This window comes from Mchenga conophoros, linkage group LG11 (assembly GCF_057382185.1).
Source record: "Mchenga conophoros isolate Kocher_MC1m ecotype Shallow Benthic linkage group LG11, M_conophoros_male_GT1.1, whole genome shotgun sequence".
Classification (NCBI taxonomy): Eukaryota; Metazoa; Chordata; class Actinopteri; order Cichliformes; family Cichlidae; genus Mchenga; species Mchenga conophoros.
Window position 1 is genome coordinate 35,365,830 of NC_140536.1, and position 21,981 is coordinate 35,387,810.

The following is a 21,981-nucleotide window of genomic DNA, read 5'->3' on the forward strand; positions in this document are numbered from 1 at the left end:
ATTGAACCAAAATCTCAGATGTACCAAAAGCGATACAACTTAAAACTCATATATGCAAATTCATATTTCATTTCTTTTCTTTTTTTGATTTGTCAGAATGTTCAATAAACACTTTGGTTTAAAAAAAAAAGTGGCTATTTCATGGTTCAGGCTTTGCAGGGTTCAGTACAGCGTCGCTGCATTCGTTGCTCTTCTCTGTCCATCCAGTCAAGGACTTGCAACAATTCAAGGACGTAACTTGTGGTTTAAGGATGTTGTTACACCCACTCCCTGCAGCCCACTCTCTTTCATACTTCTTGTTTATCTTTTGTATACTTCCTGTTATGTGCAGGAGAGGACACAGTCATGGTTAGACATGTGCAATATTGAAACTTCTGCCTGATGTGTATCGTTGATGAATTCTTATAACACTTGTGCCACATGTCCTCTTTAGGCGAGTGTGTACTTCAGAGAGCTGTTATGGTGAGGAAGAAGTTGACTGCCAGGGAAGGAAGAGGCTGGCTGTCTGGGACCCTCTTCTGTACTCACTTCAGAGTGGCCTTTGTGCCCCAGGACAGTCCCAAACCTGACGTGAGTCCCTACGCTGCACTGAATAAACACTAAAACATACAGATGTTTGTGTTAACAGTGTGTTTCTATCTTCTGTTTTAAAAGAATGACCCTTGAAAATGTATAAAGTGCATCTGACATCATGGGAACTTTATTTCTTTGAATGATATTTATGACGCAGGACAATGCAGACCCAGTGCTACTAGGAGACCACGATGTGGCTTTGGCATCTATAGAGAAAGTTGTTGTTGGTGAGTAAAACTTCCTTTTTACTCATGGCTTCCAAAAGCATTTCCATTCATGCTATTGATTGATGTTTACTTGGTAAATTATTGCCTTTTTACGACTTCCAGTCACCGGATAGATAAATTGTCTATCATGTCACTTACTGTGAACACGATGACGCAAAGGTTACTAAAAATAAGTTCAAAGAACAGTCTGATAATGTGCAGATTGTTAACTGAGATATTTCTTTATATCAGTATCGCTGTCAGGAAGTTCACAAAAAAATTGTCTTTGATTCAAAAGGGGACTGATGATGCTCATTTCCAGGTTCATGCTTTCATCCTGGTACACAAAGTCTTTGCGTGTATCGCAACTCACAATAATCCTTATTTATCATTCACTGAGCCTTGCTGCAGCCCCTCAGTTCATGCTCTGTCTCAAACAAGCAGCATTTGTTCCTCTCCCTTCAAACAGAGCCCCCTCTGTTTAAGTCAGCTGATTGGCTGCCCCTCACAAAGCCTAGCCTGGAATAGAAGGTGGGGAGGACTGTTGTGCTCACAGCCACACAGCTATGTACCTGACATAACTGTATAAGGGCTCACAGGGATTATATGTAGAGTATTGGACACGTTTTATATTTTTGATTTATCATCAGTGGATAATCCACTCTTATTTTGAAAGTTGAGTTTCCTGGCGATTCTGGTGCTCTCATACTGGTGCAGTCTGATGGACTACCATCACTACCACTGTTTTAATAAAGTGAGACATCTTTTCACATACCTTGCTTCTCAAATAATATTTAAAGTTTTATTTCAGTTTGCAGGCTGATTTAAAACTCTGTACTCCAGGACTCCGCTGGGCTCTGGAGTCGTCTATGAATCTAAAATGTAACTTTGCTCTTGTGTTTCAGTGGGCCCAAACAGGACCAAGCTGGTGACACCAAACTCCTCGCTGAAGTTCACTCCGGAGGAGCTGGTGCTTTACTGCAGGGACATGCGAGTCGTCTGCTTCCTTTTTGACCGCCTCACTCCTGAGTCACAAGTCCAAGAGGTGTCTCCTTAGCCTAAGCATGTATCCCTAGAGAAGCTGATCTATGCCACAGCCCAGTGATCAGACACTGTGGTGAAAGCTGACGACCTTTGTCATGTTGATGCACTCCCTGTGGTTTCCCTCCTCAGATGACCTACAGCATCGCTAAGACCTACCAGCCTCCCAAACCAGGGTCTGTGTTATCTTTCCAGAACGCCGCCCTCGGCAGTGTAGGTGAGTAGATTAAAGTATACAGCTGGCCACTCCTTTCCTGGCACAGAGACGGTATCTTATCTCCACCATTGCAGCCTGTCTGTCATTCTGTTAACCGTTGGCTCTCCCAGGAGCCGTTTAATAACACTCGTGCTTTTGAGCTTACTTTGTTTTGTTCTCGTCCGTATGGATGCAGCCACAGAAATGCTTCTTGGGGCACTGCTGCCTCATGTGTGCCTGCTGGGATGGTAATGATATTAAAATGACTGCGAGTCAATGATCTAAAGTATTTATTACAATCTGTCTATCATTCTGTGCATATTTTAGCTCTAATGAATATTCATAGGAACAACAGCTCAGTTAAAGTGAGAATCACATGCTGTCGTGAATCAGAAACCCTGCAGGAATGTGTTAGGACACACTTGTACAGATTTAAAGCACAGCACATGACTAAGTGTGGTTCTCACCCATTCCAGCTCCCGAAACAGAATGTACTTAAGCTGTGATCACACTTTATCATTTCCCTCCTGTGACTTCAGCTCATTATCATTTTTTTTTTTAAATTTTTTGCTCCTGTCGATTTCCATCATCCGAATGTGATGTTGCAGATCCTAAAAGTGGGACGAAAATGAACCCAGAACCTTAATGGTTTCTGTTCAGACCATAATGACACATAACACTCACATCCTCTGTGGCTGGCGAGATTAAAAACACTCCCCTCTGTGATGCCACAGTAAAAATACTCTCTCTGAAAACATATGTGAGGCAATCTTTCATCGGATTCAGCAGAAGTTTATGTTAACAATGATTTAAAGTGTGGCTGTGGGAAAGATTAAACCTTGTTTTATGTTCTTTCCCCTTTTTTTTTCTTAATTAAGCTTCTCAGCTTCAAATGCAAACGAGCCACAATTCACATGTCGTTAATAAAGGCCTGCTCTAAACACCCGCCCTCCATATAGGGACATTTGAGCCTGTCTCTGCAGTATAGTATGCTTAGTGTGCTACATTCAAGCTACGCTAGGCTGGCCAGGCTGAGGATGAATGCCAGTTCTTGGATAAATAATGCAAGCCCCCCTCTGAAACAAGTCATTAGATGACCTACAGTTCACCTCCGCCCTATGGGTCAAGTGTGTCCAGTGTGTGGTCAGTTCTTTGTGTTTTGAATAATACAAGAAGAGCTTCACCTCTGCCAGCGTCCACGCTCTGTTTGACACCAACATGAAACGGTCGCTCTCTTTGCCCATGCGCCGTGTCTCCACCAAGCTTTATGATATTATTCAGCTTCGTACAGAGAAATGTGTCCCAGGCATCCCAAGTTTTTTCCCACGGCTGACCCAGAGAAATAGTTTCTCCTGTCCTCCAAAAAGAGTTTTGTTGGAAAAGGATGCAAAAGCTCAGAATAGATTTCTTAAGAAGCCGTGCCTGCTTGCTGAGCAGCCAGTGCTTTTTAAAATTCTGTTTCTGCCCGGTCTTTATATCACGATAAAAAAGGCAAAAACTTATACCAGAGAAGCTAAACAGTAAAATTATAATTAGCTTCACTGCTGGACTCCCATTAAGATTAGGTTTAAATCCTGCCTTTAAAATGAATAGTGTTGTGTTTGTATAAAATACGATTCAAAGCAGTCACAGTATTATCACACTGCACCTGATCTTGCACCTTTAAAGTGCCGCGAGCATCAAAACGAGTGTTTCAATCACTTCCCGCCTACAGAAATGAAGCAGTTTCTAAGCAACCGTCGCCGAGACGCCCACATGAACTGGTTTGAATCTGCCTCGGACTGGGAGCAGGAGCTGGAACGCTGTGGAGCCACTAGCTGGAGGGTCAGCTCAGTCAATGACCGCTTTGAAATGTCAACCAGGTAAATTCACAAGTGTAACCACACATAACACTAACCAGGTATGCAATGTAATAAAACACATAGAATGTCTGTCAGTGTTATATCAGATTTAACACCAATCCCCTCTTTAGTATGCAAAGCAGCACATTTCAGGAATGTTGCTCGTCCTCGATAAGAGAAAGATTCCACGGCACTAACGCCTTAAAAGATGGTGCTCTAAGTTTTTTACATTTTTTTTTTTATATGCAGTGACTCATACATCTTCCACTGCTGTTGTAAATTTGCTATTTATATCTCGTCAATAGAACTGAGCACTTTTTTTCTGCTTCCTGTCAGCCTGCCTCGCTTCATCGTGGTCCCACAGAAGGTTTTAGACACCGAGCTGAAGAAAAGCTTCGCCCACTTCAATGAAGGACGCATCCCTGTGAGTGTTCTGGAGTCATGTTTTGTTTTAAATTAACACTTTGCCATTTGTGATTCACCAATTTCTAGGAAGTGTTTGGAAGTATATGCTTCAGAAAATATTCAGCTGGATTTTTTGCAAACACATGCAGAGCTGGGCTGTGGGGATGCTGTTACAATATTCCACATTTGTGTCCAAGAACTCAAGAAAGCACCCAGAAGCACTATTTTCACAGATATCTTCCTGCCTTGAGAAACATTTAAAACTTTTCTTGCAACTCAAATGAAAAAAACAGAAGTTCCTCAGACTTGGTGCCTGTTTCCCAAGTGTCTTTAATATATTATGTCAGAATGATCTCTGAGCTGCAATCATGTGTCTGTATTCGCTGCTTATTATCATTCCAGCGAGACTAATTATAAGATGAATGCTGCAGTAAGAGCGTGTTATTAAAGAGGGTGAAACTGTTTTGTGTCACAGCGCTGGTGTTGGCGACATCCCAGAGGCAGTGATCTACTGCGAATGGCCAGCTTCCAGAATAACATCTACCATGAGAAAGATGACATCAGGTGTGTGTGTTCAATGCTTTGCAAATGGATTCTAGTGCATCAACATTTGACCACCCGCACTTGAGTCTGAGCTGTAGGGTGCAACTTTCACACAGCAAAGTACAGGTTACAGTAAAGTAATAACAGGTCGTCTGCTGGACTCCAGATCCTAAGCTTTAGTCCAGAATGAAGATGCAGACTAAGAAGACTTGGTTCACAGACTTATGAAAGTGTCTGCACATGGCTTGTTAGATACATTTACATTTGAAGATGCTCAGATTCATAATTTTAAAACCTTCTTCTGCTTTAACTCACCTGTGTGCATTTATTTCTATCACCCGAGAAAATCTATCGATGAACACAAAGAACGAATGAGAGAAACAGAACACTTTGAGGTGAATATTGCAAATCGTGAAAGAAGCACGAGGCTGCAGTTTAACGTGTGAGGTCAGAATATGTTGCAGAATCATTTTACACCAACTGTCATTTTTCAGTATTAACTGCGAAGCTTTTGGCAAAATCAGTACAACTTTTCCCTCCAAGCTGAAACGACATTTGAACCAGTTCCTTCTTTCTGGGGAAATAATAGTCTGCTTTGCACCTTTGCTTCCCAAAGGGCCATTTCATAGATTTATATCCATATGTTATGTTGTGGGTTTGAATTCCACGGCACAGAAAATTACACGGTGTCATGTAGGATTCGGGGAATGAATTGGCATGCATCACTGGTCAGTTTCATTATTTTGCGTGTATTATTTCAGTTTTCTGCCTCCTTGATTATTCAGCTGATAGACATTTGTTTTTATGCATGAATGAAGCGCCATGGACACCTTATTAAATGCTCAACAGCTTTAGTACAACGTACCAGTGTGGACACCCCCATCACTGTGTCAGACAAATATCTGAGCTAACTGCTCTCCCGTAGGCCTAAGAGAACTTATGAGATTTTAAGATTTTAATAACTATTTTTAAAGCCCCTTGAGTCCTCAGTCTCTGACCTGTGAGCTCTGTATGTTCCAGTATGTAGAAGCCTTTTGTCCCAGCGGCCTGCTGCTGAAAGAGGGGATAGCTGAAACCATGAAGTAACTGCAAGATTTTTCACACTTTCTGAAAAAATATCTGCATATAGATTTGCATAAAAGAGTTTTAATTAGTATCGTTTTGCTATATTTTTGGTTACTTTATTGCTCAGAAATGATTCATTCAGGTTTTTTTTTTTTGGGAAAAAGTGAATCTCATCAATGATGTAAAGCGATATCAGCTTGCTTACAAATGTTACACTGCCAGTGACAAATGTTTCACAAAGTACGGCAGGCTCGTTGCCATTCGTTAACAGCTGGATGTGCTCTTGTGTAGAAACCTGGAGATGATCCTGTTTGGTTGCCAGTCCTCTTTGTGTGTGGTGGTGGAGCTGGGCGAGGAGCTGCCCTCGCCTGCCGACATCCAGCTGGCACACAGCCGCCTGCGCGCCCTTTGTCTGGGAGGTAAGGACAGAAACGCACACGTCCACACCTGAATGTGTGTTTACACACAGCACAGAGAGGAGAAAGGAGGCATCACAACTGCCGTTATTGATAATCCGCTGCTCATATAAACCTCTGTCAGGACAGGTGTGTGGTCTGAAGGGTCAAAAAAGGGACAATATTTAGCACAGTGGGAACAGTGGTTAGCACTGTTGCCTCACAGCAAGAAGGTCCTGAGTTCAATTCCTCCATCTGGCGTGCTTGTTCCCCCCTTGTTTGTGTGGGTTCTTTCTGGGTACTCTGGCTTCCTCCCACAGTCTAAAGACATGCAGTTAGTGAGGATAGGAATGTAAGTGAGAATGGTTGTTTGTGCATATGTGTTAGCCCTGCCACACACTGATGACCTGTCCAGGATGTACCCGCCAGCAACCCTGAAAAGGATAAGCAGAAGAGGATGGATTGTATAGAAGTCTGGGAGTCACTTCTTTTGTGACTTCAGTAACTAATTTTCTAAAGAGTTCTCAGTTGCTGCTTTAACCTCCTAAGACTTTTGGTCTAAATCAGCGGTCCCCAACCTTTTTTGTGCCACGGACCGGTTTATGCCCGACAATATTTTCATGGACCGGCCTTTAAGGTGTCGCGGATAAATACAACAAAATAAAACTAGTACCGGTACCGAAAAAAAGAAGATTTATTCATAACACACGTGAAAAGACCCAGGAAAACCGAGTTAATGATAAAAACTATAACAAAATAACGCTGAAAACCAATAAAAACCCTGAAAACCAGACATTTCACACCTGAGCCTCAACTCTCACAGCCCGGTACCAAACGACTCACGGACCGGTACCGGTCCGAGGCCCGGGGGTTGGGGACCGCTGGTCCAAATAACCCAAAATGTGATGTCCACATATGTGGACGCCAGGTCCTAGGAGGTTAAAGACTTATTTGATACGTGATTATCATTTCATAAATTATGGCCCCATTTTGAAGCAGATTGGAGATGAAGCTTTATTCACCTTGAATTTAACAAGTCATGTCTCGGTGAGTTCTTGTTTGTCACTTCTGATTCAGAGCAGAAAATGCTTCATCTATCTTTTCTAAGCAGTCTATGGAATTTCCGTGTTAAGCTTCTGCATTTCTCCTACTTCCTGAACAGTCTTTTGATTTAAATCACACCCTGACGTGATCTGCTTTAGTTTAGTTAAAGTCATGTGTTTCCAGATCATTCTCTCCTGTTTTAAATAGTTGTTCGGGGCATTCCTGCTCAGATCACAACACTCTTTGTGAGACGGCTCTTACTGGTGCTTTTGTCATATGAGCACAGGCAGCACATTCCACTTAAGAGCAGAGTGGCCAGAGGCCAGAGTGGTCTCAAACTACTGGAAATGCTGAGCCATCTTTCTAACTGTCTCTCTGTCTGACTCACACACACTCACAAACATACACACACACACACACACACACACACACACACACACACACACACACACACACACACACACACACACACACACACAGGAACAGTGTGTAAAGGTCACAGTACTACACACGTTTGTCACCTCAGTGTTTTGTCTCGTTGTGTGCGAGTGTTTCACAGTCCAGAGGATTATTCTGTAGAAATGAAAACTCTGGTACATCTTCACCACAACTAGATTAGAAAATTAGTCTGAACTGAGGATCGTCTTAGCCGGCCGTTCATTTGCATTTATGTGCGTTTTACACTTTTAGGGAGAAAATTGTCAGTGCGCCCCAGGGTGGCTGTGGCTACAATGTAGCTGCCATCATCAGTGTGTGAATGGGTGGATGACTGGATATGTAAAGCACTTTGGGGTCCTTAGGGACTAGTAAAGCGCTATATAAATACAGGCCATTTACCATTCGTGAGACATTGATGAGAATACATAATATTTTAAAGGTATTTAAAGCTTCAGTCTCCAAACTGCAGAAATTGATTTCTTCTTTCATGCATTTGTATTTATGATGCTGCCTGAATATGATCTGGTGCTCTTTTTCTGTTTTGACTTGTAGATATCTCCACATCTATGTCGGTGCCTGATGACAAATGGTTATCTACCCTGGAAAGCACCCACTGGCTAGACTACACAAGGTAACGGCTCTGATTGGCCAGACTGGCAGTGCATATCATCCCTAACAGAAGACACAAGTCTAACAAAACGAAGCCTTTTTGACAGTTTGCTGGCTAAAGAATTCAAAAACTGCGTTCAGGGTCCTGTAAAAACGAACATTTTGCAGACAAATCGAAGCCATGAAAGTTTGCAAGCCTCATTTAACAGCATTTAAAAATTGAATTTTATGTTTATAACTTTATAGCTAACACTAATATACAATATGCAAATTGTGTTTGTTAGGTATTGTAACTGTATTTCTTATGTGCCGATTCTGGTGCATGTCACGAACCTGCCTCTGCCTCCAGGTCCTGTTTGAGGAAGGCTTCAGAGGTAGCCTGCTTGCTTCGTGGTGGTCACCTGACTGTGGCACTTCAAGGTGAGTCACGTGACTCCAGAGCCCGTCTCATATTATTCAGTTCATTCATTATTCACAGCACTTCCCTCTCATTAATGCCACATTAGGGCTTACCTTGGAGTAGACATATACCACGGACAATCACACTCCGCTGAGCCTACATGCACACTGTCAATAAGCCCCCATGCAACATGCTTTTAAGGACACAGTTACACCTGCTTGCAACTGTTGTTTCACATGAGGTCAGACAGCAGAAAAGCAATTGGCCTTCTAAGTTAATTATAGCGTTTAATTAATGAGTTCAAGGAAAATATTCTGTGTCTGACGTTGTATTTTGGTGGACTTTTGAATCTCTTTTTTGGTTTAAACTTCTGTTGTTGGCACATGGATCCATTAAGGCTATTTATAGGTGTGATGCGGTGTTATTGACACTTTGTTCTATTCAGGTGCCAGATGACTCTGCAAGGTTTTCCCTGCGTAAAGAAACGTTTGAGGTTTTGGTCACCCCACCAAGGATAATGCCGTTCCCCCTTCCACTGTTACACAATCATGGTTTGGCTTGCAGCTGAAGGACATTCTGTTAAATAAGCTGAAAGACTCATTGTCTTTAGTGTGCGTGGATCGATCAATCTTACAGGCATGTGCAATCGGGCCCTGCTGTGGTGGGAAAGAAGACCTCTGCACACCAAGCTCCTGGATGGATGCTGGGCTAATGTTGCTTTATGTGGCAGGAGGTGCAGAGGGGGTGCGTCTCTGTGTTGCGTCTCTGTGTTGCAAAGAGGAACGTGCTGACTTTTGTTTGTTTGGACCCGAGCTGTCAACTGATCACCGCTCAGCAGCGAGGCGTTTCAGGTGACGAGGAAACGCTACTAGGCAGGCCGGGTAAACCCAAGCATGCTGCGAGGGTGACCTCAGCGTGCCTGACTGGGACTCTGCTTCACAGAGACAGGCTCTGGCCAACAGATGACATGGTTTTCTTCCACAGAGGAATTTTCAGTGCCCAGCAAAGCAGTTGTAGGATTATTATTTACTTAAATGTAACAGATGTTTTTGTTTATCAGATGCTTAGAAAAACATGAAATCTAAACTATTTCTGTCAAATAAGGTAACACAGACCAGTCTCGCATACTTTATCCAGACCAGTCATGTTTACTTGCACATTAACTGCCTAAAAGGCCCACTTTGAGTGGGATGGAAAATCACTGGATGATTGTGTTGTTGTTGTTCTGACTCCTGACGTTCTCATTGTTTAGTCTCCCACTGACGTTAAACTTTTGTTGGCCTGTGGCCACGCTGTGCATGAACGTGAAGTAAACAAATCAAACAAAGGGGCATGTCTGAAGATGATCATTTGTAATATTCCTTTAGATTTCATTTTGACTCATTTTACAGACATTTGGCGGATTTCTGACCATCTGGTCTGGCTTCCTGTTGCACGCTCAGTGTAACACTACATTGCTCAGACAATGGCCGTTTTCAGCTGAGGATGTTTACTGCTTGCTGCTGATCTTTCACTTTCTCTACCAGCTAGGCTGAAAGGACGACAGAGCCATGCTCAGTTTGGGTCTGCTAACGTTTTCCTGCACTCTGAGTTGAGCATTAAGAGCAGAATTGATGAATCACTTGCTGGATTGTTTGGTTTTTGCTGTTGCTCAGTGACTGAGTGAGCTACTCGAATAGAAGGCGCGGCATTCAGCATGTGCTCTTCCTGTTCTGACGTCACAGAGGTGGAGGACCGGGACATGAGTTGCGTGGTCTCCAGCCTGGTGCAGGTGATGTGTGACCCCCACTGTCGGACAATGTATGGTTTCCAGGGTCTGGTGCAGAAGGAGTGGGTGATGGGCGCGCACCGCTTCTACAGCCGCATTAACTACCACCGTGACAACGACAAGGAGGAGGTGAGCGGCCATTTTTGAACCCATGTATTTTTCCTCCTAACAAACACAGCCACAAGTTTCCAAAGCTCTTGGTTTCTAACCCTAGTCCCACCCTCACCCTTATTTTGCTTCTGTTTCCTCCTCCTTCACCTTCTGTCTCTCACTTCCATCATTCATTCATCTCTTCCTGTTTGTGCTCTAACTTTATTTACTATGCTCTCTCACTTGATCTTTCCTTCAAGGCTCCAGTCTTCCTGCTCTTCCTGGACTGCGTTTGGCAGCTGTGGTCCCAGTATCCCTCTCGCTTCCAGCTGACAGAAGACTTCCTGTTGGCACTGCATGACAGCGTCCACCTGCCACTCTTCTCCACCTTCCTGTCAAACTGCCAGCGAGAGAGATGCAAACGCTCCCAGGTACTGAACGCCCCCCTATATAATGATTAGTTCAAATAGTGGTGAAGTAATTGATTAACATGCAGTTGCTCCTCATTAGTTAGAACAGCAAATGCTGACTCTGATTCTCCAGATGATTGTAATGATGATGATGATGAGTAGGAAGATGTAGACTGCAGAAAACAGACATTTTCATAATAAATGACACCTCCTACCTCCGCTATACTCAGAATCTCGGGCAGTGCTACACGCCCGTCAACGGCTGGAGAGATGTGCTGCATCCAGATTCTTCCACAGATCCGTCTGACCCTCCACTGCCCCCGGTGTGGGACTGGTCCCTGCAGTACAGCAAGCCGAGACAAAGCCGTTTCACGCAGCCCGTGCCCCCGACTCCTCCGCTCCAACCGCTGCTCAACGGCAACCTCAACACCAACCCCGACAAACACAGGGTGAGGCTGGCTCATCTACTGCATGGTGCAACACGTCCCCCTAGTGGCCGTGTTTAGAGTCTAGTCTGTGTTAAAGTATATCAGCAGAAATGGGTGTGGGATATTTTTGCTTTTGGTTGGACAGCGACACTTAAGACTTCAGATTGGATTCTACCTAAGCAGCAATTTGTAAACACACAAGTTTAACTTCAGGGCAGAAGAGAAGAAGAGCAGACCACCAGTGTGAGGGTGCAAGAAGAGCTGTTGCAGAGGTTTTCGCATGCATATTTTTAGTAGACTGATATCTTAAGAACTTGGATGTTTGCGTCATACCACTGCTCCTGCTTATGGTACTCGTTAAAGATGCAGCCACTTCAAACTCACTTGTCTTGATTGTCCATAATGGCCTTTAAACTATCTTCTCAGTTTACAGATGTATTATTTTACTTTTATCTAGATAAATGCAAATCAGTGGAATTAACCAGGAAAAGTAGAACCTGCAGGCTCCCAGAGAAAATGTCTTGCGACTGGAAGTTAAACCGCCAAATGTTTTCAGTTCAAATGTACGATTACTGTTGTAGGTGTGTTACAGTTTGCCTGATTCTGACCTCTGACATCTGCCCACCAGCTGACCGACGCCGTCCCGGGCTCAGTGTTTCTGCTCTCGCGGGGCACCTTCTCCTGTCCAACTAACCTGCTTCCGTGGCGCAACAGCAGCAGCAGCAGTTCAGGTGTTTACAAAAAGAGCCACCGGAGGGCGCTGTCCTCTGAGAATGTGCCTGGCCTGGAGAGACTGCTGAAAGCTTGGGCTCTAGTTGAGTTTCCCCAGGCCCTCACATCTACGTCTGGACCTCAAGGACCACTTGACCCCTATGAGCCCTTACTGCCCCTTCTTATGGGCCCCTGCATGGGCCTGTGGAGGGAGTGCTACCTGCGCGGGGCGCTCCATGCGCAGGTATGTCAACAGTCTGATGCAGGCATATAGAAATTATTCATTAAGAATGAGCGGGTATTGTTAGTGAAGCTTCATATGCAGTTTCTCTGTGCATTCGAATGAAGACCACAAAGAGTCCTGAATGTGATGATGTCTTCTGCTTAACACTTAAAGTTTCCAGCTATATTAAACAGAATATTATTAATAATGTAAATATAAACTAAAAGGTCAGTTTAGGAAAGAAAATGTATAAAACACTCAGTTTGAGCTGCACTATTCTAGTTCAGATATGGAGGACTGAAACTGCCAAATTTTAAATGCATCTCAGAGTGACTCAATTACATGTTAATATCTTACAAAATATAAATATAAAATGATTATTGGAATTAATAAATAAATAATTAATTCTGTTTCTATATGTTTATGCATTGACTTATCCATTTTCTTTATTTACAGTCTATTTATTTTTTAAATAATATATTGTTTCTGTTATTTTTACCTTTTAGTCATTTTTACTTTAATAAATTATTTTATTATTTTTTTACATTGTTTGCATCTTGCTTGTATATTTATTTATTTATTTATTTATGCTTCATGCAGTTGATGAGCGTTCATTCAAATGATCTCATGAGGTAAACTTTGCACTTGTTTGTTCATTGATGCCAAACTCAAAACAACTGGAACACATCTGAAGGTGATCAGCTGAATAAATGCAGCCAGTCAGGTGTGGCTGTTGTTTTTCTTTTCAAGCGCTGGTGACATTTAAAAAGTTGTAATCTACGTATACACAAAAATAACTGATTTATAAAATGAAATAACTAAATGAAATAAATTACCAGCTCAGTCAACCAGTAGGTGAAAAGCTTACTCCATGACAGCCTCGCTCATTTGCATAATGAAGCAGAAATTTTGGAAAAAAACAGAAAGAATAGGAGTAAATTTGTCAAACAAAAATAAATAATGTAAACCAAATACAAATATAAATACACACATAAATATTAAATGAAAGTTAATAATGGTAAAAGGAAATTAAAAAAATAAAATAAAATGATCTTACCATCTTTTTTATAACTCCTAATTTTATTATTTAAATATTTATATAATTATATGATTTATTTTCTATTACTGTACTATTATTATTATTGAAATCTTGGCATATTTTAGGGCATATATGCATAACTTTTTGATGCCAGTAGTTTCAGTCCTCTGTATAATTATTATACTGTATCAAAGTTAAGTGTGTAAACCCGGACGTGGGTACCCGTGAACCTTCCTGAAGCCCCCGTCGCGAGCGCTGCACTCCTGTGTCCCGTGTTACATCCTCTCACTTCCATTCCGCTCCTTCAGTAGATGACGTCCTCTTTGATGCGAAGATTAGTCAGAGCAGTTATGAGCAGCTCCAAATATGGACATGGTTCAGCCTTTGTGATGTCTGTACATCAGCGCGTCTATCAGCGTCCCCATGGTGATGTTAAGAATAGTTGAGCACCGTGTGGGTGGGTGGGTGCCTGCAGCTATTTTAAAAGCACTGTGGAGAAATTCTGTCAGGCTGCTGAAAAACCATTTCAGGTTTCAGAGACAGTTTTGTTTCACACACTGCTGAATGTTCCCTTCAGGAACACGAGTTCCTCTTCTTTCTTTTGTTAGAAGCATGGATTCATTCAGGCATTACTCAGTGTTTGTGGTCTGCATAGTTCACGTATTAAACAAACACCTGTTAGTCTCTGTGTTTTTTAATAATAATAATAATGATAATGCATTTTATTTAAAAAAATAGCGCCTTTCAAAGCACCCAAGGACTGTTTTTATCTGAAGAACACACACTTCAGGATAATTAAAAAAACACTTACTACAAAATTCAGACTGACTAGAAAACCACTCTAACTGGGTCAGTATCTATAGGTAGGGGGAAGCATTCGTTCCTAGGCTTTAGGGCTCATGAGGTCTTACCTTGAAGCGTTCCCTCACCATAGACTGCATATTCAATGCAAAGTACTGCTGATATACTTTACGTGTTTTTGTGACAAAAACATACAAAACCAACAACGCATCCGTCACTCGAAACTTTGCGGCATCTTTAGAGGCCTTTGCGCTGGACACACCTTTGTCCTGAGGCCTGGACCCTGACCTCGCTGGACAGGAAGAACAGGCAACACTCCGCTCCTCCCAGTTTAGCAGCATAGTTATTGTACAACAGCAGGTAGCAGCTCTGTGGCAGGTTTTTCCTACAGTAGGATGCAGATGTTGAACAAGTTTATTCTGGATTTTATTTGGAACCAGCTGCTAATGCTGGTATGTTTTCACTCCTACTAGTAGTGTGTTCATACATACCGTCCCAATTTCTTGTTTTTGCATATTTGTCACATTTATATGTTTCAGTTCATCGAACAAAGATACGCAAAGTCACACAAAGATAAACGGAGTAAATACAAAATGCACTTTTTAAATGATGATTGTAAAAAATGAGGTTTTTCAAACCTACTGGGCCTGTGTGGAAAAAAGTAGTTGCCCCCTAAACTTAACTGGTTGAACAAACCTTAACAGCAACAACTACAATCAAGTGTTTCTAAAAACTGACAGCGAGTCTTTTCGCTGTGGATCAACGGTGGCTCAGTCTTCTTTGCAGAATTGTTTCAGCCACATTGGAGGGTTTTTCAGCACGAACATCCTGTTTACGAACTATCTCAGTCACATTTATGTCCTGACTTTAACAAGGCCACTTCAAAACCTTCATTTTATTTATTTTTTTCCATTCAGATTAGACTTGCTGGTGTGTTTTGGATCATTGTCCTGCTGCACAATCCGAGTACTTTTGTGCTTCAGAGCATGAACTGATACCTGGACAATGTCCTTCATCAACATGTTTTTTAGCCTTTTTTTGAGGTTTTTTGGACAGCGGTGGTTTTCTCCTTGAACCCTCCCCTGGAGGCCATTTTCACCCAGTCTCTCTCTTATTGTTGAATCATAACCTCTGACTTTAACTGAGGCAAGTGAGGCCTACAGTTTTTTAGATTTCATTCTGGGTTCTTCTGTGTCCTCGTGGATGAGTTTGAATGCGCTCTTGGTGTACTTATGGTAGGCTGGTTACTCCTGGGAAGGTTCACCACTGTTCCAAGTTTTCTATTTGTGTATGACAACGGGATTCAATGGAGTCCCAAAGCCTTAGAAATGGCTTTTTGACCCTTTCCAGACTGACAGATATCAGGGACTTTTTTTCTGCACTGATGTTGTTTCTTTAGGTTGTAAAACTGAACTCAGCTTTCCAAAGAAATGTGATTAATCGGTTATGTCATGATTTTAAATGGGGTTTTGATCTGAAACTGTATGACAAATATGCAAAAAATAAGATGTTAGAAAGGGGACGACTACTTTTTCACAGCACTATGATGTGGTCACAATGTTCTGATGTCTTACAACTGCAGCTTGAAATACTGATACATAAATATTTTCTCCACTCATCTTTTCAGTAAGAGTTTCCTCTGGACAAGTTAGTGTCATTAATGGAAAGCAACAATGAAGGTCACTTTTAAAAAGCAGTTTTTAATACCTTATCATTGCTTTCATGCTTTTTAGTTTGTAGTTTTGGTCCCAGAAAAATGCAGGATGAGAAACCTTCAGATTGAGATGAGGTTGGATTAAAGTTGCTGAGCAGTCCCGTAAGTAAAACTTTCTTCTGCTTTCTATTCTCAGGCGTTCTCTCACCCCCTCTCTGCCAACCACCTCCACCCTGTGGAGAGGCTAGCGCAGGAGGTGCAGCAGCTCAAAGACAAGCTAGAACAAGTCTCCACCAGCACGGATCCTACCCCGCCCGCCGTGACAGCCGAGCCCCGGAGAGCCGACACCAACCTGAACCAGAACACCAACAACGGCACCTTCCTCTTCCCGGCGTCGAGGCCTCAGAGCGCAGGCGCTCTCAGAGCAGCACCCCTCCCTACCTCGGCCAACCAACACACCTCCAGGGGCGCTCCCGCCGCCTCTGCTCCACAATCCAGGCCTGCTCACAAAGACACGGGTGGCAGCAGCAAGCACACATTCCTGTTTGGGCACTCGTCTGTGATTGATGCACATCCTGACCAGCGATACTACTCGGCGTCCAGTAACGCCAAGCTGCCTAAGAGTAACGGACCCTCGCTAGCTTCCTGAGATCTGACCGTTTTCCACCCCGTGACCGGGTACTCTAACCAAATGACACAGACATGTCCCTCAGTGGTGCCACGAACTGAGAGGAGCAGACGTGTAATAACGTGTCCATAAGGCGATTAGAAACAGAGACATTGTGACGGACCACATTGAACTGAAGCTGTATGAAATGATCAGTGCAAGAGCTCTTTCCTCTGCTACTTATCACGTGTACTGTATCAAATAATGTGACAAGTCTTTTGTATATTTGAATAAATATTCCTTTAATTAAATTGCAAAGAAAAAAAGTCATGCCTGAAGGTGCTGAATGCTGGAAGTACACCTCACAGTATGCAGAAACCGTCGCCGAGACTATTTCTTTGTAAACTTCCTGATGTCACCCTTTAAGAAAGAGACAGAAAGCTTGTCGTTTCTATTTTTACCTTCTTATCCACGGGGGGGTTGCACTGACAGGGCGGAGTGGAGATAAATGTGTTAAGCGATGGGTCCTACAGGCATTTTTCAGGACGTGATCTAGAATGGACACACTTGAGCGTTTCAATGGATTTAACCTCTGACCTGTGTGCCCTTAAGGCTCCATGCCTCCAGAAGACTTTTTTTTTTTTTTTAAGTTGGTAACTCTTAATGATTTTTTCTTTGTTGCTGTTTGTCAACGTCAAATAGAAGATTAAATTATTGTTTGGAAAATAATAATTTCCAAAAACCGTCATTTTCTAACTCCAGGCGCTGCGACCAGTTGAATTTAGGGCATGAGCGCTATTTTGGTACCGCTGTGCTCTCATATCTCTCCGCTCACATGCACGCTGCTCGGGAGCAGCGAGAGGCCTATATTCAGTTTATGGTGTTATGTCAGCCTGGAGTTTTCTGGATGTTTCTGCAGTTCCTGCATGATGAAGATCATTTCAGGGCTTTAGTATGATATGTGTTTGTATTGATCGCTAATGGACATGTGGATACGTGTGATTATTTTCAACCAAAGTTGGTATTATTTGAAAATGTTTCCATCATTTTTATGGTGGTGAAAAAAACCAAACATAATTGTGCTCTTTTGGACTTCTGTACCTTGAGAAGGTAGCAGTGTTTGAAGTAAAGGGAGGCTCCGTTCCTCCTGTGTTTACCTTCTATTTGATCTCCTCACGTCTTGCCTGCTGCCGTATTAGTATGCAGTCAGCATTTAGGTCAAGGATTTGTCTGAAAAGCACAGAGGGAAGTATTTGGTCCTGCACCTTTAAATCCAAACAGTTTGCATGATGTGGGTGTCAAGTAGATGCACTGGCGTCATTCCCACGGATGAATGAATTTGCACCATTGCTAAAAGGGATGTTTTTCTTTCTTTTTAAACGCAGGATAACAGTTGTCAGATGTCCGTCTGATACCGGCCTTCTCTCATGTCAAAAGGTACCTCACTTGATAGCACTATGAATTATTCAATTGCTGTAAATATTCATTATGTCAATATTAAGGCATTGACTTCAGCTACAGTTTCAGAGCTTTCCAGGTGTGATGCCAATGGATTTGCTGGTCTTCTGCGGAAAAAGGGGAAAAAAAGTCATCGTTGTCCCGTTGCATGGAAGATCTAATTTGATCTTCAGCTCACACCTGCTGCTGTGTCTTTGTATCATTTCATGTTTTTGGTACTTACATTTGCCAGATGTACATATTTTTCTTTTTTTGTACTCGCATGTTTTGATCCCTGATAAATAAAAAGAGAAGTGTTACCAGCTCTGATTGTAATGACACGGCGTGCTCGTACACTGTTCACACAACCTTTTTATTTTTTAACAAAATAAATATTTACAATATGATCTGGAACACCTAAAAGTAGCACGGCACTGTACAGTGAAGTCGAGATTTCAAACCCAGCTGCATCAAACATACAGTCAGTGTGAAACGGCTTGAGAATCATGTGCAAAATGATCAGTACTTTCACAGGAAATGTTCAGAGTAACAGCGTCTTCTGACAGGAAATGTTAAATATACAAAATATCTACTCCGGTTCGCTTGTGTTCATCTCGGGTTTGGGTTATTTCTGTTTTTCAGAGCTCAGTAGAAAACCTGATAGGATAGGAAACCTCTCCATGATGTCGTGAAGTCTATGGAGATGCATTTGGGCACTTAAATCTATGCATGTTAATGTCATGCATTCTCAGACGTTTCACCTGATTAGCACAAACAACAGAGCAAGATGAAATAAAGTAGGATGACCACGACTCCAAAGTCAACAGGTGGCTTTCATGGCAGTGAATTTAAAAATCAATCAGGTCACAGCTTAAGAAGTCCAGAGAGTCGGCATCACCCCCGTGAAGCGGCTTCACGTTTACCCCCACTGGCTGCCGTGCTCCTTCCCTGTGTATTGCTCCTGCAGGATGCTGTAGGGTCCATTGAAGTACCCGGAGGAAGATGGACCCAGGCCTCCCAGCTGCCGGATGGACTTGCACATGGGGCAGGGGTAGTCCGACAGACCCTCGATGTCCTCGAAGGCCAGGTTGACGATCTGATCGCAGCAGGGATCGCAGTAAAGATGCCCGCAGGAGAGGCGCTTGAGGCGGGCCTCGTAGGAGATGCAACACTGGCAGTGCGGCAGGTCGGGGCCCAGCGACAGGGAGCTGGTCAGGGAGCTGCTCTCCAGGCTGCCGGCTTGGCTGGAGCTCAACTTAGTGGGAGACCTGAGAGGGAGAGGGAACAGGACGTGAAGACAGCCTGAAAACTACACATTGCATCAAGCTGTTCAAAATAAAATATGATTGTTTAAATCGCAGGTGTAGATTTCAGAGGGATGAGATTTAGACCCCACGTTTGTCCCCTCAGAATAAAAAACACAAAGGCTGCAAAGACCTCACTTAGAAATTCCCCAAATATGGAGGTTTCCTAACTGGTGCTTGATTTGGTGCTTTTCTTTGCACAACAATTCCCCCATGTACTGGTAAAAAAATAAAGTTACAAAATTTGTTTTAAATTAAGAAAAGTAAGCTTTGATTCTCCTGGGGGAGGACATCCCATCTATTATATTTGATACTATTATACTCAACAACAAAGTGGCTTAAATTCTGTACTTTTTCAAGCCAAAGAACTAATATTTGCTGGTTCCAGCTTCTCAAATGGAGCCTGTCTAATTATGTGTTTTTCTTGAGATAAATAAAGACATTTCCATCATAAATGCAAAAAATGTTCCCGTTTTATGATTCCCATTTCTAATATTAGCTTTGTTTGCAGGGTAGAATGAAACATTTGAAGAAGTGACTCAGGATTGCGCTGGTTTCTGAGTCATGTTAATTCATTTTATAGAAATAATAAATCATTAAATACAATGCAACCCTAATACAATAAATGCATGTAAATTTTCATGGTTCTTCAATGGCTCTTTACTAGTAAAAATCTCCAACTCAGAATTTTTTTTCCAAATTTGCAATGAATCCATCTCTTATACAGAACAAACCAAATAAAACAAGCATATATATTAGACTACACATACCAGAAATACTGAAAAACTATGACAAAAAAACATTTTAATGAAATATATATATATATATATATATATATATATATATATATATATATATATATATATATAATGTAAAGCCAGGTTGTTTTCCTTTGATTCCAAGCGTCCCAGCTGTGGCCTCACACACAACATCATCTCGTTGACCATCTTAATAGAAGGATTCATGTTAAAATAACAAACACGACAACCAATCAAGTTTTTATGAAAGATAAGAGCTGTAGATATAAGTAAATGGTGCTTTGATGACAAACCTAATTTCTTTGGGACTTGGCAAAACAAAAACAGGACAAATAAGTAGATATTTTGGCTGCTGGTTTATTTAAACCAAGACAGTCTGGGGGTGACAACTATTACTAGTCAAAGCCATGAAAACAGGACACGGCAGGTGTGATGGGATCAGGTTTTTCTGGTGCACGCTGAACACAGATGGTGTTGCTGTGCACACATTTGTTCCTTGGAAAAAACCAATAACTGGTAAAACAAGACTTGGTCACAGTTAGGGTGGAGTTAAGAGGATTGTGCAAGAACTTCAGTGTGTGCTGATACAAATGCGTCTGAGCCTCATTCCCAGCCTGAGTGGACAGCTACCTGTTAACCTCAGGTTCTCAGATTAGGACTTCTTCTCACTGCAGAGTGTGGAAATGCAAGCAGAAAAACAGGGTTTCATTTGAAATGTCGCTGGCAGGATTTCCGAGTTGTGTAACATGAACTGGCTTTCAGGAGGCAAAGCTGGAGCGATTCTGGAAACCTGTTGTCATAACAACTGTGAAGGACGGTATATAAAAACCCCACTCTGATGTGATTTATCATCACAGCCTGATTTTAAAACGCCCTCTACGAGAAAACATTGTGCACCAGTGACCCTGTGTGGGGAGTAGTACACGATTAAGGATTAGACAGAGTGCTGAAATTCAGATTGAATAAGCGGACAGATTCGACTCAAACATCGGGCTGTGTTGCAAAAGCACGTCATAAAACCCCGAAACACGAACAGCGAGTGCGGCATTCTGTGGATTTGAGGCTGTCCTGTAAACCTGATGAAATTCAGGCTGATCAATCACCGCTCACCTTGACGACGCTGAATCTTTGAAGCAGTCGAAGCTGAAGGCTGCAAGGATCCTCCAGAGCAGATCCATGCCGGTTCCTCTCATGGTAAAATCCAAATTTCATCGACCTGCTTTCTGCCCAGCTTCATGTTTTTCCTTAAAAGCGGAGTCTCTTTAAATTGAGATAGAAACAGTCTTGCGCCACCCCCTTCTCCCTCCACGCGATTTTACACAGACGAATGAAAACGAGGCGCGTTCGTCCTCATCACCATTATCATCATCATGGCCATCCGCGGGCGTCTGAAAGGACGTAAACAACGCGCAGCTTTCATTCCAAGCTGCTGTGCGCGCTGCTTTCTGCTCTCGCTTTTCCTCCTCCTCCGCAGAAAGAGGTGCTTCATTTGCATCAATCAGAGGCACACACACGCGCGCCTGACCCGATCTCACCAATGAGCTCAAAGTGGAGCAGGACACTGAAATGGCCTCAAAATACCTCGGGCTATAAAACAAACGGGTAATCTGGCACTTGCTGCTAAATCTGAACAAAACACATTCTCAGATCAAATCTGCAAACAGCCCCACGTGCCTGCAAGTGCTGCGTTTATTATGTTTATTATGCATTATAAAAATGTTTATAAATTTTTGTCCGTATTGAGCTTGTTGTGCAGTACATTAAAAATGTGCACATTCACAGGAACAGTGTATTTGAAAGCTTCAAATAATTTTTATCTGTTAACTCAGATATTTTATCCATTTATCTTAAACAAAAGATCACATCTGTAGTTTTTTAATTAAAAATAGGTTTTTCTTTGAATTTAACATTTTATTTAGTGGTGCAATGACACTGCCGGTTTAGTTCATGTAGGTATTCATTGTTTGGGTTCTTTTAGACATTTTCAGCAGGTTT

The 21,981-nt window shown here is 42.3% G+C and overlaps 2 protein-coding genes across 2 annotated transcripts in view; one reads left to right on the top strand and one right to left on the bottom strand.

Moving 5' to 3' along the window:
- Positions 1-18,260, top strand: part of mtmr11 (myotubularin related protein 11) — a 38,113-nt gene extending 19,853 nt beyond the window's left edge. The window contains exons 3-17 of the mRNA XM_085292649.1: positions 434-570; positions 731-800; positions 1,685-1,824; positions 1,953-2,037; positions 3,731-3,878; positions 4,194-4,281; positions 4,738-4,826; positions 6,162-6,289; positions 8,300-8,378; positions 8,706-8,776; positions 10,481-10,653; positions 10,875-11,045; positions 11,255-11,473; positions 12,081-12,407; positions 16,077-18,260. Of these exons, the coding sequence (XP_085148775.1) occupies positions 434-570; positions 731-800; positions 1,685-1,824; positions 1,953-2,037; positions 3,731-3,878; positions 4,194-4,281; positions 4,738-4,826; positions 6,162-6,289; positions 8,300-8,378; positions 8,706-8,776; positions 10,481-10,653; positions 10,875-11,045; positions 11,255-11,473; positions 12,081-12,407; positions 16,077-16,529 (2,378 nt within the window). The 3' untranslated portion in view covers positions 16,530-18,260. The remainder of the gene's footprint in view (positions 1-433; positions 571-730; positions 801-1,684; positions 1,825-1,952; positions 2,038-3,730; positions 3,879-4,193; positions 4,282-4,737; positions 4,827-6,161; positions 6,290-8,299; positions 8,379-8,705; positions 8,777-10,480; positions 10,654-10,874; positions 11,046-11,254; positions 11,474-12,080; positions 12,408-16,076) is intronic.
- An 18-nt stretch (positions 18,261-18,278) lies between these two features.
- LOC146564856 (uncharacterized) lies at positions 18,279-21,452 on the bottom strand. The gene is made up of 2 exons (XM_085292651.1): positions 21,097-21,452; positions 18,279-19,192 (listed from the first exon to the last, which is right to left on the bottom strand). The coding sequence occupies exons 1-2, from the start codon at positions 21,177-21,179 to the stop codon at positions 18,844-18,846; spliced, it is 432 nt and encodes a 143-aa protein (XP_085148777.1). The 5' UTR covers positions 21,180-21,452; the 3' UTR covers positions 18,279-18,843.
- Positions 21,453-21,981: the final 529 nt, after the last annotated feature.